At 36.9% G+C, this 16,631-nt stretch overlaps 2 protein-coding genes and 1 long non-coding RNA gene across 3 annotated transcripts; all 3 read left to right on the top strand.

Annotated features, from left to right (window-relative positions):
* Positions 1-1,327: 1,327 nt before the first annotated feature.
* On the top strand, positions 1,328-5,191 carry LOC114465903 (homeodomain-interacting protein kinase 2-like). The gene is made up of 10 exons (XM_028451239.1): positions 1,328-1,448; positions 2,078-2,250; positions 2,363-2,554; positions 2,705-2,886; positions 3,740-3,863; positions 4,001-4,117; positions 4,205-4,297; positions 4,473-4,642; positions 4,744-4,867; positions 4,988-5,191. The coding sequence occupies exons 1-10, from the start codon at positions 1,436-1,438 to the stop codon at positions 5,189-5,191; spliced, it is 1,392 nt and encodes a 463-aa protein (XP_028307040.1). The 5' UTR covers positions 1,328-1,435.
* Positions 5,192-12,776: 7,585 nt separating this feature from the next.
* Positions 12,777-15,669, top strand: LOC114465899 (homeodomain-interacting protein kinase 1-like). Its single transcript, XM_028451233.1, has 7 exons — positions 12,777-12,845; positions 13,496-13,668; positions 13,781-13,972; positions 14,123-14,304; positions 15,162-15,285; positions 15,422-15,500; positions 15,626-15,669. The coding sequence occupies exons 1-7, from the start codon at positions 12,833-12,835 to the stop codon at positions 15,667-15,669; spliced, it is 807 nt and encodes a 268-aa protein (XP_028307034.1). The 5' UTR covers positions 12,777-12,832.
* Positions 15,670-15,705: 36 nt separating this feature from the next.
* On the top strand, positions 15,706-16,397 carry LOC114466170 (uncharacterized). Its single transcript, XR_003674391.1, has 3 exons — positions 15,706-15,718; positions 15,894-16,063; positions 16,165-16,397. It is a non-coding gene; the product is annotated as an uncharacterized LOC114466170 (long non-coding RNA).
* The last annotated feature ends 234 nt before the right edge of the window (positions 16,398-16,631 follow it).

Genomic DNA, 16,631 nt, shown 5'->3' with positions numbered 1-16,631 from the left:
GGTATCAAATGTGACCTGGCTACCATAAAACATATTTGGGCCAGTTATGGCTGAATTATGGCAAGTTAGAATCAATAATTCAGGCTCAGGCTGAGGTTTAACAGGAGGCTCGATCTCACCCCACATAACTTTAATACATTACTTATAAAGTGACTTCATTTCAAACAAAAATACCTGCTTGGAATCAATAACAAGTTTTGCAATGTAAAATAATAACTTACAGCTTCAAAATGAGATATAAAGACATTTTAGAGGATGTTTTTTAACCCGTCACTGCTTTAGCTTTGTACGCCACCGCTATATTGGTCGGTCAGTATTATTGTTCCGCTGTGCAACAACTAAACGTTCCACCTCACACGATAGGACCGGTAGTGTTTCCCAGCACTGGTATAATAATAATAATAATAATAATAATAATAATAATAATAATAATAATAATAATAATAATAATATATTCTGATGAGAAATGGCTGCTGAAAATTATTTTCACTCTGGTTATATATTCAAGATTTTATTCCTTGGAAAAAATTATTCCATATTTTATGGAGATGATACCAAGGTACCAGGTATTTTAGAGTTTGTAGTTCATCGGGTCTATATGCTGCTCTTGCCGGGAATAATTCGTTTGGTTTGTTTATTATTTGGGTTTTATTCTTTTGTTCTCGTCCGCCCTGGCACGTGAGCCGGAGTAGGGCAAAAGAGCTGTGTATTGTCTGTGGGGTGGACTAGTTCTTATTTTTACTTGCTTTCCCCCCTTATCACCGATACTTGGTAAACTCCCAGTCAGGTAGGGCCTAAGGTGTGTATGTGTGCAGTGCATATTCACGTGTGTACTCTGAGAGTCCTATTGGAAGTGCAGATTTACAGATTGCAGTGTATTCGTGTCGTGAGAACTTTCCCCCCGATCCTGTAACAATAATTGTGAGTAAAACTGGGAGTCTGGTACGGTGGGGGTGAATGATTTTGGAGCTGACTTTAATAATACTCAGTTTTTTTGCCAATTTGACTGTCTTTTGTATCGCTAATCCCTAAGCAGGTGTAAGAAAAAGGGGTAAGAAGAAGTGTAAAACTTTTCTAGTACTACCACTTGTATTAATTATTTAAAAGTGGAGTGAAAGTAAAAAGTGTCCCCCAAATATAATACTTAAGTAAAGTACAGAAACTACAAAATGTTACTTAAGTTAATTATATTTACTTAATTTAATAACACTGAATGTATGTATGTACAATACGGGAAACCGTTTGATGACATCATCATCAAATGTTGAAAGGTTGCTGTGGCTGCAAAATGAAAGGAAAAAAGAACCAAACTCAACAACAACAGTATAGCTTCTCTTAGTGCTAGTGATTGGGTTGAACAAACTCTTTTACAGATCAGAGTATATAGAAGTTAAACAATATTTGTGTATTTTAAAAGCTTAATTTCTGATAAGAAATGTGTCCTGCAAGTAAGAGACTTTACCGATGTTACAAATTATCATTTGAAAATATATTGAACATTTTATTCCTTGGGAAAAAAACTGTTCAATATTTTATGGAGGTTATACTGTTTAGTACAGTTTGAGAGTCTTTCAGAGCCTAAGGTGTATGTATATATCTTATTTATTTATATCTATTATCCAAAATGAAGCAATGACAAAAAAACTAAGCTGAAAGGAGAAAATAAGTAGAATAACAAGGGCATTGCTACAAATGTAGATTATATAACATCTTTATTTATTGAATATATATCAAAACTAAAAAGCTAAATATAATAATCAGTAGATTTACTGAAAACATATTACAAATGATAATTAGAAAAATAGTTTAATTTGGTTTTATTATATTGAAAATAATGTTTATTGAAATTTTTTTTTAAATATATTTTATGAAGATAATACTGTTTAGAGTGTACCAACAGAAAATGCAACACATGCAATAAATGCCGAAACAGGACTTCACATATGAAGTAGATTGGTAGACTGTTTTTAAAAAAACTCAAACTTCAAAATTACAGTACGAAATGTCCTTGTTTATGTGAGTCTTACTGTTGAGATACTGAATACTAACGTTTTGCACTGTCTATCCACTTTGACAGAGTCTCAACTAATTTTAGGGCAGATTCTGCAGAGCAGCTCAACTCAATACACCATCATTGAATTCATCGGATATGGTTTCTTTGGTAAAGTGGCCAAATGCCAGGTTAATTCAACCAGTGAATTAGTGGCAATAAAAATATTGGACACGTTTGAGCAAGATGTGGAGGACGAAGTGAGTATTTGGATCTCTCCTAGTTTTGGTGCCTCCAATAGGTCTTTAACTATGAACTGTTTAGGGAATAGTGATATAAAGAAGATCTGTTTGTGCTTTTATTCCCCTCCAGCTGTCTATGTTGAGTAAAATCAGCGTATTGGATCCAGACCAGTTTAACTTGGTCAAATTCCACGAGAGGTTTGAGTACTCGAGCTATACCTGCTTCGTCTTTGAGTTGCTTGAGATGGACTTATTTCAGTTCATCAAAAATAAAATGGGTGATTCAATGTGTGTGAACGGAATCCGCCCCATTGCCAAGCAGGTATGATCCTTTTTTATTGTTTGACTAAAATACTATCTATGATAATGCTTGCTAATCGATTAAGAAAGCCTTGACTTAAAACCTGAGCTTAAACAGCTACATAAGAGGAACTCCATTATAATTCTGTATTTTCTCATCGTGTCCCTGCAGATGTTGGTAGCATTACAAGGACTCAAATCCCTGGGGATCATGCATACTGACATCAAGCCTGACAATGTGATGCTGGTAAACACTGAGAAGGACAAATTCCATGTCAAGCTCATTGACTTTGGACTAGCGATTCCATTCTCCTCCGCCACGCAAGGGGAGTTGCTTCAGCCCATCAGCTACAGGTATGAGGCTGTCAGCCTGAATGACTTCTGTGTTTTTGAAACAAACCTGTGTCAGGGGTGTAATGATTAGTTTTAGCAACAATTTGATTCGTTGTTGGCGATTTGATTTAAGGAGCATAATGGTTGCTTTAGAACAATTCGTTCCAAAACGATTCAATGACTTAAAATTGATTCAGTAACTTTTTAGCCAAAACAATAATTCAACCAGTGTGACTGAACTAAATCCCTGAATACTGGACAGTACAGGTGAGGTTTTATAGATTCCGGATTTTTCGTGTAAGGGAATCGTCTATGAATTTATTATTATGGACATGAACCAACAAGTACGGTAAACAACATTTAAAGACAAATGTATTGACATTTTATTTGAATAATGCCCAACTAACACTTCAGTTTAAATTAACAGTATATGACCTTTTCCGCTTCTATTGCCAATACTCAACATTAAAAAAAAAAAAAAAAAAACTATCAAGTTCATCAAACTCTTCTGGTTTTTTTTTTAATGTAAAAATAACACAACATTAATCTAAAAAATGAAGTGCAACCAAGATATGTTCAGGTTAAAAGAGCTGTGGTTGAACATGATACTTTAACTTGATGGTGAGCTTGAGGCTTTCTGCAGAGCTAATGCTAACAAGCTAACACAAAGTTTTGATTGATTACCTTTTAGAGCAATTTTTATATTGGTTAATGTCATCCGGAAATCCGAGCACAGACCGATGTAGTTGGGCTGTAGGAAAAATCGATTCATCGATCGAATGGATAAATTGATACACCCTTAATCATTATAGTGTTGATACTTAGTGCTAAGCAACAGATTACTAAAGAATATTCTATTAATTTTGCTTCACAGGGCCCCAGAGGTGATTCTTGGCCTTCCATACACAGAGGCCATTGACATGTGGGGACTGGGCTGTACACTAGCCACCCTGTACCTGAAGTACAACCTCTTCCCCGTCGGATGTGAATATCTCGTGGTAGGTCATCTTTTTTTTATACACCATCCCTCCATCCTTTTAATGACCCACATGCTAATTCTCAGTGTTTTATACACATGTATATACAGTATTGAAGAACTGCCCTTAATGTGTGTAATTGTGTGTTCTTTCTGTAGATGAAAGCCATGGTGGAGTATCTTGGTATGCCGTCGGATGACCAGCTCATATTTGGTATGCGTACCAAGGGATTCTTCTGTAAGGAGGCGGATGAGGTTGGAGCATGGCGGCTCCTGGTAAAACATAGTTTTTATTGTTGTTGAACCTTGACTGTTGCCTTAAACTTATCCTAAACCCTTATTCTTGTCATTGTGTTTCGTCAGACACCAGAAGAATACTCAAGAGTTACCAAGGTGAAGGCGAGGGAATGGCCCCCATGGCGCCCTCATTTTTCCTCATTGGATGACCTGCTCTATGTAAGTGTTCTCTACAATATTTTAGTTCAAATACTTAGCAGCGGTCTCTTGTTTAGAATGTAATTTACTTAATACATGCGTTTCTAAGCAGAAATTACTCACTTATAAGAGCGAGAGAGGTTTGAACTTGTTCTAGGACCTACAGTAACTCTTTATTTTATTCTTTTAAATCCAGATCTTTAACAAAAAGGATGCTGAGGAGTATAAGGACAGGAGAGCATTCATAGACTTCCTGAAGCACCTATTGACTCTGAATGGGGAGAAGCGATTCTCTCCAACTGAGGCTCTTCAGCATCCATTCATTACGATGTCCCACCTGAGCCAGGATCCAGACGACAGTGACTAGTGAGTAACTGCACTGAGGAGGCCATCACTCACATGGAGTTCAACTTGTTGTTCTATTGACTTTTGTACTAATTTATTTTCGTTTATTATTTTTCCTCTAGTTTTACCACTGCACAGGCATTAATGCCAACCGAGGCCTCATTAAGTGTTACTCCTGTGAACGATGGTGAGGCACATGTTGCTGAAGAGGCTGACGAGGTCCTGCCGACTCCTGCATCCAGCCAAGTCAGACACAATGAGACAGATGTCCCCAAGGTCCCTCTTTCTCATGTAAAAAATGACAATGAAAGCAGTTCGGAGCCTGGCCAAGATTGTGGAAAAGAACTCCATTTTCCTGCAACGCAGAATGATTCAGGAATCAGTTCCTCTCCAAAACAGTCTCCTAACCATTGTGATGAGAGTCTGGAATCACGTTCCTCAAAGAATGGACTTGTGGTGGAAGACGCCCCCATCCCCAAGAGGTTTGAAAGCATTCGGAAGTTGTTCTCCCAAATTGGAAAAACGTTTTTGAGCTGCTGCTGCTGCTGCTACTCCTCCGTGGAGGAGTAATTTCTTTATGTTCTATTCTATTAACCCTCCAATACTATTCCTTCTCCTCTCCAATCCACCATGGGACTGTATGTTTTAATTGTGTTCTTTCATATTTTATTGTTTATTATTATTTTTGTTTCAATGTAAGGTGACCTTTTGAGGTTTGAAAAGGCGCCTGTGAAACAATTTTTTTTTTTTTATTATTATATTGAATGTATCTATATTTGAAAATAAACACACTTTATGACTTACCTGTTTTGTCAATGTTTTCATAGTTTTTACCCCTTTTTCCCAAATATTTTGAAGCTTTTCGGGGAAGTCCCTGACATTGTAGTGTGCTAAAAGTGGTGCAGAGCTGCTAAATGTCCTGGATCAAAATGAAAAGAAGCTCAGTTCATTTTTCACAAGTCAGTAGTGGTGATGGCATTGCCCAATACCATGTCAGACCTAAAGCTAATTCCAAAGTCCTACTTGGCCACATGATCTCAGCTTCCTCCTATGGTTATTAATAATAATAATAATAATGCCAGTGATAAAATAATAGATCATATATTTTATGAACTTAGAATTGGTAGAACATTTGTGATGATAGAAAATACTACACAAATAATAAAAATGTAATAGGAATAATAATAATGTTGACTCTGCATAATTATTTTCCAATGGAAAAGCAGATAAACAAAATTTCATATGCTCAGTTTTATCAAGGAGTGGAATAAGCTCACCATTGATCTGGAAATATTGTAACGTCCGCTTATTCTACTAATCACCGGACGGGTCAGGTTGAACCAAACGGGCTTTATTTGGCTTACAGGGTTAAACACAGTTGCATACAGGGCTACTGTTATGACCGTAACCCACGCCACTAACGTCCTCACAATAGCCAACGAACACACCCCTCAAACACAGGCAACACGCTTAACTAACTCGCAGCCACACTCCCAACCCTGTGCTGCCTCCTTGTGGCTCGGCTGTCCCTGCACAGTGAACACAACACATAATGAACTCAATGGTCATTACAATATTTTAACTTCTGTACCCAAGCACCCAATCCTGGTTTTATTTATGTATCTGAATAATATCCCTTGTTATCCAGGAAGATTTTTTTCTTACTTACGCCATAGTATATAGTAATCTTAAAGATGTAAATCCTTGCTTCAATCACAAATAAAATGGTTTAAAAGTGAGCAAAAATTATGGAAAAGGTGGTGAAATGGGGTTTTTTTTTTAAACCACAGAAATTGGTTAAAAGTTGCAAATTTGAGTGACCAAAAACGGACAGAAAAAGTAATAAAATGGGTTCAAAGTGTCAATGTTGGAACAATTAGTTTAAACTGGCAAATAATGGGCATGACAAATGATGGATGTGGTTAAATTGGTAAAAAATCAGCATGAAATCTGGTGAAAAGAAGTTAAAAGTGACAATAATTGGACAACATATGTGACATTAGGAGGGAAAAGTGGTGAAAAGTGCCGAGAATGTCTTGAAAATGGAAAAAATTAGCCAAAAAGACGTTGAAATTTAATTGAGAAGTGACAGAAATGAAAGTAAAAATTTGGCAAAAAAGGTGATGAAAATAGGTTAAAATATGGCAAGTTTGGTGTTGTTCATACAAAGGTCTGTTCAGAGACTGGCTGCAGGTATAGTTGGAGGAGGAGATGCATGTAGAAAACGGCGAGAACAGATTATTTCTGGTGAGTCAACATTTCTGGAAAAGAACCCAATTCAGTGCTCGATCTATATCTGGGATCTTTCACTTTTATAAATGTACCCAGTTTCTCATACAACCTGCTTCATGTGAAACACAGCACTATACATTTTAATGAAAGTGCAGAAAGACAGTTTTTTTTTTGTTTTTTTGATGATGATTTGTTTTTTTGAGTCCAGTCTGTGAGATCGCACCTGTGTCCCCTTGTTGCTCTCTGTGGGAGTAATTGCCATGTTTAAACCAGGTTTGTCACCTATAGCTGATGCACACATCCCACTCACTGGTGCTAAAGCACCCTGTTGATATCTATGTTGTATTTTAGATTTTTACTTAAATAAATGCACCTACATATGTAATTACTTAATCTATCAATGAATCAATATTACAGAAACTAAGATGTTGGTCATACTGTGTGTGTGCCATATACCAGTGGTTGCCAAACCAGGGTACGTGTACCCCTAAGGGTACTTGAACACCTTGTAGTGTCTCCTCAGGTGATGATGTGGATGATGAAAAAGAGGTGTAGTGTGGAAAAAAGTCTTCATTGAAGCTGGCTTGCAAAATAATACAAAGTTTATTAAAACAAGCAGAATCAAAGCCCAGGGCAGAGACAAAAACCCTGGGGGAACAAAGGAGGTCAAGCCACGTTCTGAGGCAAAAACAGGAGAACTGGAGATATCAGTTCATAGAGAGCAAACGCAGTCAAATCATGCTCTGAAGAAATCCAGCTCCTATATGGACTGACGAGAAATTTGAAACCCAACAGGTGGACCCCAAAGCCTTACCTTTTAAGGCAAGGAAGGAAGGCAACAAATGTTCATTATGGTGGAAAAACCCCATGCACAGCAGAATAGCACAAGAATAAGCAAATTCCATGATTGACAAGCAATAAACATCCCAACAGCCGAGCTACAGAAATAACTGGCTAGGATTGCAAACCCCATATGTTTTAAGACCACCTGTTGAAGGCCTATACTCAGCTTTTAAGTGAAAAGTTAAATAGCATAAATGAATATCATATGAACCAGTCAATACACCTCATTCCCCGTTTTTGAGGCCGATCAGTCTCGAAAAAACAGATATCAAAGCATAAACTGTCTTAAAAGTTATGGCAACCCCTTATCATGTTCAGCCTTATTCATACTGTAAAATTTCAAATGTGAAAATGATCCTTTCAAATATCATCTTATGCCAATTTTAATAAATCTTTAACCAATCAAAATGAGAAAACTAGTATTATTTAATTAATGCCTTATCTTATCTTATATTTATCAGTCTTTAACTCCAAGTCTATAGACTTACTTAACTCTAATGTAGTTGATTTGTTATTACTTGGAAAGAAAAACATAAATGTCTAAATGTCTACGTGCATCTATATAAAGTACACACATTGAGAACCTCAGAAACAAACAAAAGGTACCCACTGTGGGGTCTGGTCGCCCCATCGCACCACACAGTGAGCCTTCCCTTACATAAGCCCCACTGGCCCTGCAAATAAAAACCGGGAAAAAAATCACAATACCTGAGGTCCCAACATAAGCACTTTAACTATCTAGCAAACTCTAAAATGTGTATTTAATAAAATATCTAGTATAAAGTAAAAATCATTAATGAGGCAGAATACATTGTAATAAGCATATTCCAATATAATAAACACCACAAACATGTAGGACACATATGAATACATTGGACAATTGCTGTTGTTGATTTTCCTTTGACAGCATCAACTTATCGTTCAGTAGCACGGCTCATGACGGCTTCGTTGTGGATTGCCATCTATGTTTTTGTCCTTCAGTGTCGATTACAGGAGTGTCCATGTTTGAGGTGTCAGTTCGTTTAGGCAGGTAGAATCATCTAGCCCCATCACTCCCTCACTTGTTCTGGAAGGTAAAAAACATCTGACCAGTATCTTGCAAATTCTAATTTTTTCTTTCTGTTTTTTGTTTTCTTTTTTGATTAATGTTTAACACACAACACATAATTAATGCATTGTTAATACGTAATTGCATTCTCTTTTCTGTTCCCCCCTTTAACCCAGAAACCTCTTGGTTAAAATAGTGTTCAGGAAATAGTGTAATCAATCAAAATGGATAAGTCTCCACTATCTCATCGTCTTCATTTTTTCACAAACACCTTGGCTTTGTGGGTGATAGACAGCTCCTAAGCGTTGTTTGATTCCTAATTTTTTGTAGCATTAACCTTACTGTTTTATCCACAAATTCTTTCCCGTTGTCTGAAGATATGTGATCGGGTAAACCCCATCTACTTATAACTTCGCGACACAAAAACTTAGCAGCAGACTGAGCATCTTTATGTTTGGTTGGACATGCTTCAGGCCATTGTGAAAATCTATCCACAACTGGTTTTATCATGTCAACATAATCTATAACCAATTCACCAATAGGACCTACAGGAGTTCGAATGTGACCAGGTAAGACTGACACACCTCTTCGAACATTATTTTTCCCAGGCAAATTATACATCTGTCTATGACATAATCAATCTGTTCTAACAAGTACGGAGTCCAAAATCCATCCTCTTTCGCAATCTTTCTCCTGACTTCCCCCCTTGCCACATGGACTAACCCATGGGCTTCCTGAATCATTAGGCCCAGTAGGTCTGAAGGCACTACCGTCAGTCCTTCATAATTTCTTGACATGTTCTGTTTGTGAGCTGCACACTTAGCTACAGCTATTTCTTTCGGCTTCAGCATTGCATGCAACAATTTCAGTATCTGTGTATGATGTTGGATCTGAGAACCATCGGTTTTCTTAAACTCCAATTAGACTCCAATTTAACATGAGTTTGAATGTAATTGGCTGAATCTGAACACAGCTCCGTCCCCCGTTATAAGAGGGTGTGAACACTTTTGCAACCTCATTCTCTCAATTTTTTTTATTTTTACTTCACCTCCCTGAAATGTTTCAGTTTGTTTTTAAATTGCATTGTACAGGTTATAGGTCACATTGAAGGTGGAAAAAGTTGTGAAATTATTTTTCTTAGTTTAATTTTTTTACCTGGCATTTGAACAGGGGTGTGTACATTTTTTATATCCACTGTATGACGTACTTCAGACCAGGGTTGAGGTGAATTAATTTTTTCAGTGATAATTACGTTTTAACTTTTCCATATTCAATCAAAATTGTTTTTTTTTTCCAATTACAATTAGTCTACATTTTTTGTGTTTCTGCTGAAAGTCAATAACAATTATTTCCTCAATTACTTAAGTTCATATACAAGTGTATTAACTTTTATTTTAATAGGGCTCAAAAACAGCACACATGGGACCAAAGTGCTTTACTAATGATATTGTGTGTATGTATTTTAGTGTGCCGTGTATGCTCATCATTCACAGGCCTGTTGTTATGATTGTATGTGATTTTGAGTTTGTGTGATAGTTTCAGCATCTTTTCATTTACATTTTAGTGCATTGATTATAATGTCTTATGTAAAAGCCCAAATAAGGACAAGAGATGGAATTTAGCAATAGCTATAAACTCTTTGTACAAAACATTAGTTAGATTCACAGTATTGTTACTTTGTATATCGTCCCTATTTAAATAAATTCTATAATTTCCTAACTCTAACCCACATACCCCTAACCCTTCTAACCCTTACCACCTGTATGGGGGTGTGTAGATTCACTCACAGGTTGTATTAAAACTTGATAACAAACATATTTTATCAATTGTTAACTATGCCACTTACATTTACAAAGTCAATTATCTGAACTCAATGACAATTCAATTAAGACTACAACAGCAAAATAATTTTGCAATTACGATTACAATTATAATTACGCTGTAATTGTCCCATGACCTTGAGCTTTGGCCTTGGGCACTGAGCATATATGTTCCCTGCCCAGATAGCATACGGATGTGGGCCACATCTGGCAATGATCCGGCACTTTTGGCATTTTTCTGGCTCGTACAAAACGGTGTGAGCCTTACATGGCCCATCAGAATCAAAATCAGAATTTCTTTATTAATCCCAGGGGGAAATTGGTGGTGAATGCTGAATTCACCAAAAAAAAATTGGCCCACAGTTGGAAAATATGTGGCAAAGTGACAGTTGTCAGTCCGTTAATGAACCACAACTGGCCCATAAATGATGCTGCAAATGTGGGCCAGTTGTCTGAAAACATAATTGGGCCAATTTTGGCTAAATCATGGCACGGTAACATTGACTAATCCGGATGAGAACCAAAACTGGCCCACATATGAAGTCCCAAACATGGACCAGCTATCTTAAAACATATTTGGGCCAGTTCTGGCTGATTTATGGCAAGTAAGCATCTACTTATCTTAATGTGAGCCTAAACTGGTCCACATTTAAAGTACCAAAGGTGACCCAGTTATCTTAGAACATATTTGGGTTAGGTTTGGCTGAATTATGGCAAGTACGCATCCAATTATCTAAATGGGTGCCTATGGTGGCCCACATATACTGTAAAGTACCAAATGTGGCCCAGCTATCTTAGAACATATTTGGGCCAGTTATGGCTGAATTATGGAACGTTAGCATCAATAATTTTGGATATGAGCCAAAACTGGCCCACATATAAGGTATCAAATGTGGCCTGGCTACCATAAAACATATTTGGGCCAGTTATGGCTGAATTATGGCAAGTTAGAATCAATAATTCAGGCTCAGGCTGAGGTTTAACAGGAGGCTCGATCTCACCCCACATAACTTTAATACATTACTTATAAAGTGACTTCATTTCAAACAAAAATACCTGCTTGGAATCAATAACAAGTTTTGCAATGTAAAATAATAACTTACAGCTTTAAAATGAGATATAAAGACATTTTAGAGGATGTTTTTTAACCCGTCACTGCTTTAGCTTTGTACGCCACCGCTATATTGGTCTGTCAGTATTATTGTTCCGCTGTGCAACAACTAAAGGTTCCCCCTCACACAATAGGGCCGGTAGTGTTTCCCAGCACTGGTATAATAATAATAATAATAATAATAATAATAATAATAATAATAATAATAATAATAATAATAATAATATATTCTGATGAGAAATGGCTGCTGAAAATTATTTTCACTCTGGTTATATATTCAAGATTTTATTCCTTGGAAAAAATTATTCCATATTTTATGGAGATGATACCAAGGTACCAGGTATTTTAGAGTTTGTAGTTCATTGGGTCTATATGCTGCTCTTGCCGGGAATAATTCGTTTGGTTTGTTTATTATTTGGGTTTTATTCTTTTGTTCTCGTCCGCCCTGGCACGTGAGCCGGAGTAGGGCAAAAGAGCTGTGTATTGTCTGTGGGGTGGACTAGATCTTATTTTTACTTGCTTTCCCCCCTTATCACCGATACTTGGTAAACTCCCAGTCAGGTAGGGCCTAAGGTGTGTATGTGTGCAGTGCATATTCACGTGTGTACTCTGAGAGTCCTATTGGAAGTGCAGATTTACAGATTGCAGTGTATTGGTGTCGTGAGAACTTTCCCCCCGATCCTGTAACAATAATTGTGAGTAAAACTGGGAGTCTGGTACGGTGGGGGTGAATGATTTTGGAGCTGACTTTAATAATACTCAGTTTTTTTGCCAATTTGACTGTTTTTGTATCGCTAATCCCTAAGCAGGTGTAAGAAAAAGGGGTAAGAAGAAGTGTAAAACTTTTCTAGTACTACCACTTGTATTAATTATTTAAAAGTGGAGTGAAAGTAAAAAGTGTCCCCCAAATATAATACTTAAGTAAAGTACAGAAACTACAAAATGTTACTTAAGTTAATTATATTTACTTAATTTAATAACACTGAATGTATGTATGTACAATACGGGAAACCGTTTGATGACATCATCATCAAATGTTGAAAGGTTGCTGTGGCTGCAAGATGAAAGGAAAAAAGAACCAAACTCAACAACAACAGTATAGCTTCTCTTAGTGCTAGTGATTTGGTTGGACAAACTCTTTTAAATTCTGATGAGAAATGGGTGCTGCAAGTAAGAGACTTTACCGATGTTACAAATTATCATTTGAAAAATGTTTTTACTCTGGTTTTAATATATTGAACATTTTATTCCTTAGGAAAAAAACTGTTCAATATTTTATGGAGATTATACTGTTTAGTACAGTTTGAGAGTCTTTCAGAGCCTAAGGTGTATGTACATATCTTATTTATTTATAACTATTATCCAAAATGAAGCAATGACAAAAAAACTAAGCTGAAAGGAGAAAATAAGTAGAATAACAAGGGCATTGCTACAAATGTAGATTATATAACATTTTTATTTATTGAATATATATCAAAACTAAAAAGCTAAATATAATAATCAGTAGATTTACTGAAAACATATTACAAATGATAATTAGAAAAATAGTTTAATTTGGTTTTATTATATTGAAAATAATGTTTATTGAAATTTTTTTTTAAATGTATTTTATGAAGATAATACTGTTTAGAGTGTACCAACAGAAAATGCAACACATGCAATAAATGCCGAAACAGGACTTCACATATGAAGTAGATTGGTAGACTGTTTTTAAAAAAACTCAAACTTCAAAATTATAGTACGAAATGTCCTTGTTTATGTGAGTCTTACTGTTGAGATACTGAATACTAACGTTTTGCCCTGTCTATCCACTTTGACAGAGTCTCAACTAATTTTAGGGCAGATTCTGCAGAGCAGCTCAACTCAATACACCATCATTGAATTCATCGGATATGGTTTCTTTGGTAAAGTGGCCAAATGCCAGGTTAATTCAACCAGTGAATTAGTGGCAATAAAAATATTGGACACGTTTCAGCAAGATGTGGAGGACGAAGTGAGTATTTGGATCTCTCCTAGTTTTGGTGCCTCCAATAGGTCTTTAACTATGAACTGTTTAGGGAATAGTGATATAAAGAAGATCTATTTGTGCTTTTATTCCCCTCCAGCTGTCTATGTTGAGTAAAATCAGCGTATTGGATCCAGACCAGTTTAACTTGGTCAAATTCCACGAGAGGTTTGAGTACTCGAGCTATACCTGCTACGTCTTTGAGTTGCTTGAGATGGACTTAGTACAGTTCATCGAAACTAAAATGGGTGATTCAATATATGTGAACCAAATCCGCCCCATTGCCAAGCAGGTATGATCCTTTTTTATTGTTTGACTAAAATACTATCTATGATAATGCTTGCTAATCGATTAAGAAAGCCTTGACTTAAAACCTGAACTTAAACAGCTACATAAGAGGAACTCCATTATAATTCTGTATTTTCTCATCGTGTCCCTGCAGATGTTGGTAGCATTACAAGGACTCAAATCCCTGGGGATCATGCATACTGACATCAAGCCTGACAATGTGATGCTGGTAAACACTGAGAAGGACAAATTCCATGTCAAGCTCATTGACTTTGGACTAGCGATTCCATTCTCCTCCGCCACGCAAGGGGAGTTGCTTCAGCCCATCAGCTACAGGTATGAGGCTGTCAGCCTGAATGACCTCTGTGTTTTTGTAACAAACCTGTGTCAGGGGTGTAATGATTAGTTTTAGCAACAATTTGATTCGTTGTTGGCGATTTGATTTAAGGAGCATAATGGTTGCTTTAGAACAATTCGTTCCAAAACGATTCAATGACTTAAAATTGATTCAGTAACTTTTTAGCCAAAACAATAATTCAACCAGTGTGACTGAACTAAATCCCTGAATACTGGACAGTACAGGTGAGGTTTTATAGATTCCGGATTTTTTGTGTAAGGGAATCATCTATGAATTTATTATTATGGACATGAACCAACAAGTACGGTAAACAACATTTAAAGACAAATGTATTGACATTTTATTTGAATAATGCCCAACTAACACTTCAGTTTAAATTAACAGTATATGACCTTTTCCGCTTCTATTGCCAATACTCAACATTAAAAAAAAAAAAAAAAAACTATATATCAAGTTCATCAGACTCTTCTGTTTTTTTTTTTTTATGTAAAAATAACACAACATTAATCTAAAAAATGAAGTGCAACCAAGATATGTTCAGGTTAAAAGAGCTGTGGTTGAACATGATACTTTAACTTGATGGTGAGCTTGAGGCTTTCTGCAGAGCTAATGCTAACAAGCTAACACTAAGTTTTGATTGATTACCTTTTAGAGCAATTTTTATATTGGTTAATGTCATCCGGAAATCCGAGCACAGACCGATGTAGTTGGGCTGTAGGAAAAATGGATTCATCGATCGAATGGATAAATTGATACACCCTTAATCATTATAGTGTTGATACTTAGTGCTAAGCAACAGATTACTAAAGAATATTTTATTAATTTTGCTTCACAGGGCCCCAGAGGTGATCCTTGGCCTTCCATACACAGAGGCCATTGACATGTGGGGACTGGGCTGTACACTAGCCACCCTGTACCTGAAGTACAACCTCTTCCCCGTCAGATGTGAATATCTCGTGGTAGGTCATCTTTTTTTATACACCATCCCTCCATCCTTTTAATGACCCACATGCTCTTTCTCAGTGTTTTATACACATGTATATACAGTATTGAAGAACTGCCCTTAATGTGTGTAATTGTGTGTTCTTTCTGCAGATGAAAGCCATGGTGGAGTATCTTGGTATGCCGTCGGATGACCAGCTCATATTTGGCATGCGTACCAAGAGATTCTTCTGTAAGGAGGCGGATGAGGTTGGAGCATGGCGGCTCCTGGTAAAACATAGTTTTTATTGTTGTTGAACCTTGACTGTTGCCTTAAACTTATCCTAAACCCTTAATCTTGTCATTGTGTTTCCTCAGACACCAGAAGAATACTCAAGAGTTACCAAGGTGAAGGCGAGTGAATGGCCCGCATGGCTCCCTCATTTTTCCTCATTGGATGACCTGCTCTATGTAAGTGTTCTCTACAATATTTTAGTTCAAATACTTAGCAGCGGTCTCTTGTTTAGAATGTAATTTACTTAATACATGCGTTTCTAAGCTGAAATTACTCACTTATATGAGCGAGAGAGGTTTGAACTTGTTCTAGGACCTACAGTAACTCTTTATTTTATTCTTTTAAATCCAGATCTTTAACAAAAAGGATGCTGAGGAGTATAAGGACAGGAGAGCATTCATAGACTTCCTGAAGCACCTATTGACTCTGAATGGGGAGAAGCGATTCTCTCCAACTGAGGCTCTTCAGCATCCATTCATTACGATGTCCCACCTGAGCCAGGATCCAGACGACAGTGACTAGTGAGTAACTGCACTGAGGAGGCCATCACTCACATGGAGTTCAACTTGTTGTTCTATTGACTTTTGTACTAATTTTTTTTCATTTATTATTTTTCCTCTAGTTTTACCACTGCACAGGCATTAATGCCAACCGAGGCCTCATTAAGTGTTACTCCTGTGAACGATGGTGAGGCACATGTTGCTGAAGAGGCTGACGAGGTCCTGCCGACTCCTGCATCCAGCCAAGTCAGACACAATGAGACAGATGTCCCCAAGGTCCCTCTTTCTCATGTAAAAAATGACAATGAAAGCAGTCAGGAGCCTGGCCAAGATTGTGGAAAAGAACTCCATCTTCCTGCAATGCAGAATGATTCAGGAATCAGTTCCTCTCCAAAACAGTCTCCTAACCATTGTGATGAGAGTCTGGAATCACGTTCCTCAAAAAATGGACTTGTGGTGGAAGACGCCCCCATCCCCAAGAGGTTTGAAAGCATTCGGAAGTTGTTCTCCCAAATTGGAAAAACGTTTTTGAGCTGCTGCTGCTCCTCCGTGGAGGAGTAATTTCTTTATGTTCTATTCTATGTTTGTT

This window comes from Gouania willdenowi, chromosome 6 (genome assembly GCF_900634775.1).
Source record: "Gouania willdenowi chromosome 6, fGouWil2.1, whole genome shotgun sequence".
NCBI lineage: Eukaryota > Metazoa > Chordata > Actinopteri > Blenniiformes > Gobiesocidae > Gouania > Gouania willdenowi.
Note: the sequence above shows the minus strand (reverse complement) of the source record. Positions and strands in the feature narration are given on the sequence as shown.

Bases quoted from the DNA above. Each gene is read 5' to 3' on its own strand.
- LOC114465899 (XM_028451233.1), top strand. The intron at 13,669-13,780 runs GTGAGTATTTGG...ATTCCCCTCCAG, and splicing joins AGCAAGATGTGGAGGACGAA to CTGTCTATGTTGAGTAAAAT. The intron at 13,973-14,122 runs GTATGATCCTTT...GTGTCCCTGCAG, and splicing joins TCCGCCCCATTGCCAAGCAG to ATGTTGGTAGCATTACAAGG.
- LOC114465903 (XM_028451239.1), top strand. The intron at 2,251-2,362 runs GTGAGTATTTGG...ATTCCCCTCCAG, and splicing joins AGCAAGATGTGGAGGACGAA to CTGTCTATGTTGAGTAAAAT. The intron at 2,887-3,739 runs GTATGAGGCTGT...TTTGCTTCACAG, and splicing joins CTTCAGCCCATCAGCTACAG to GGCCCCAGAGGTGATTCTTG.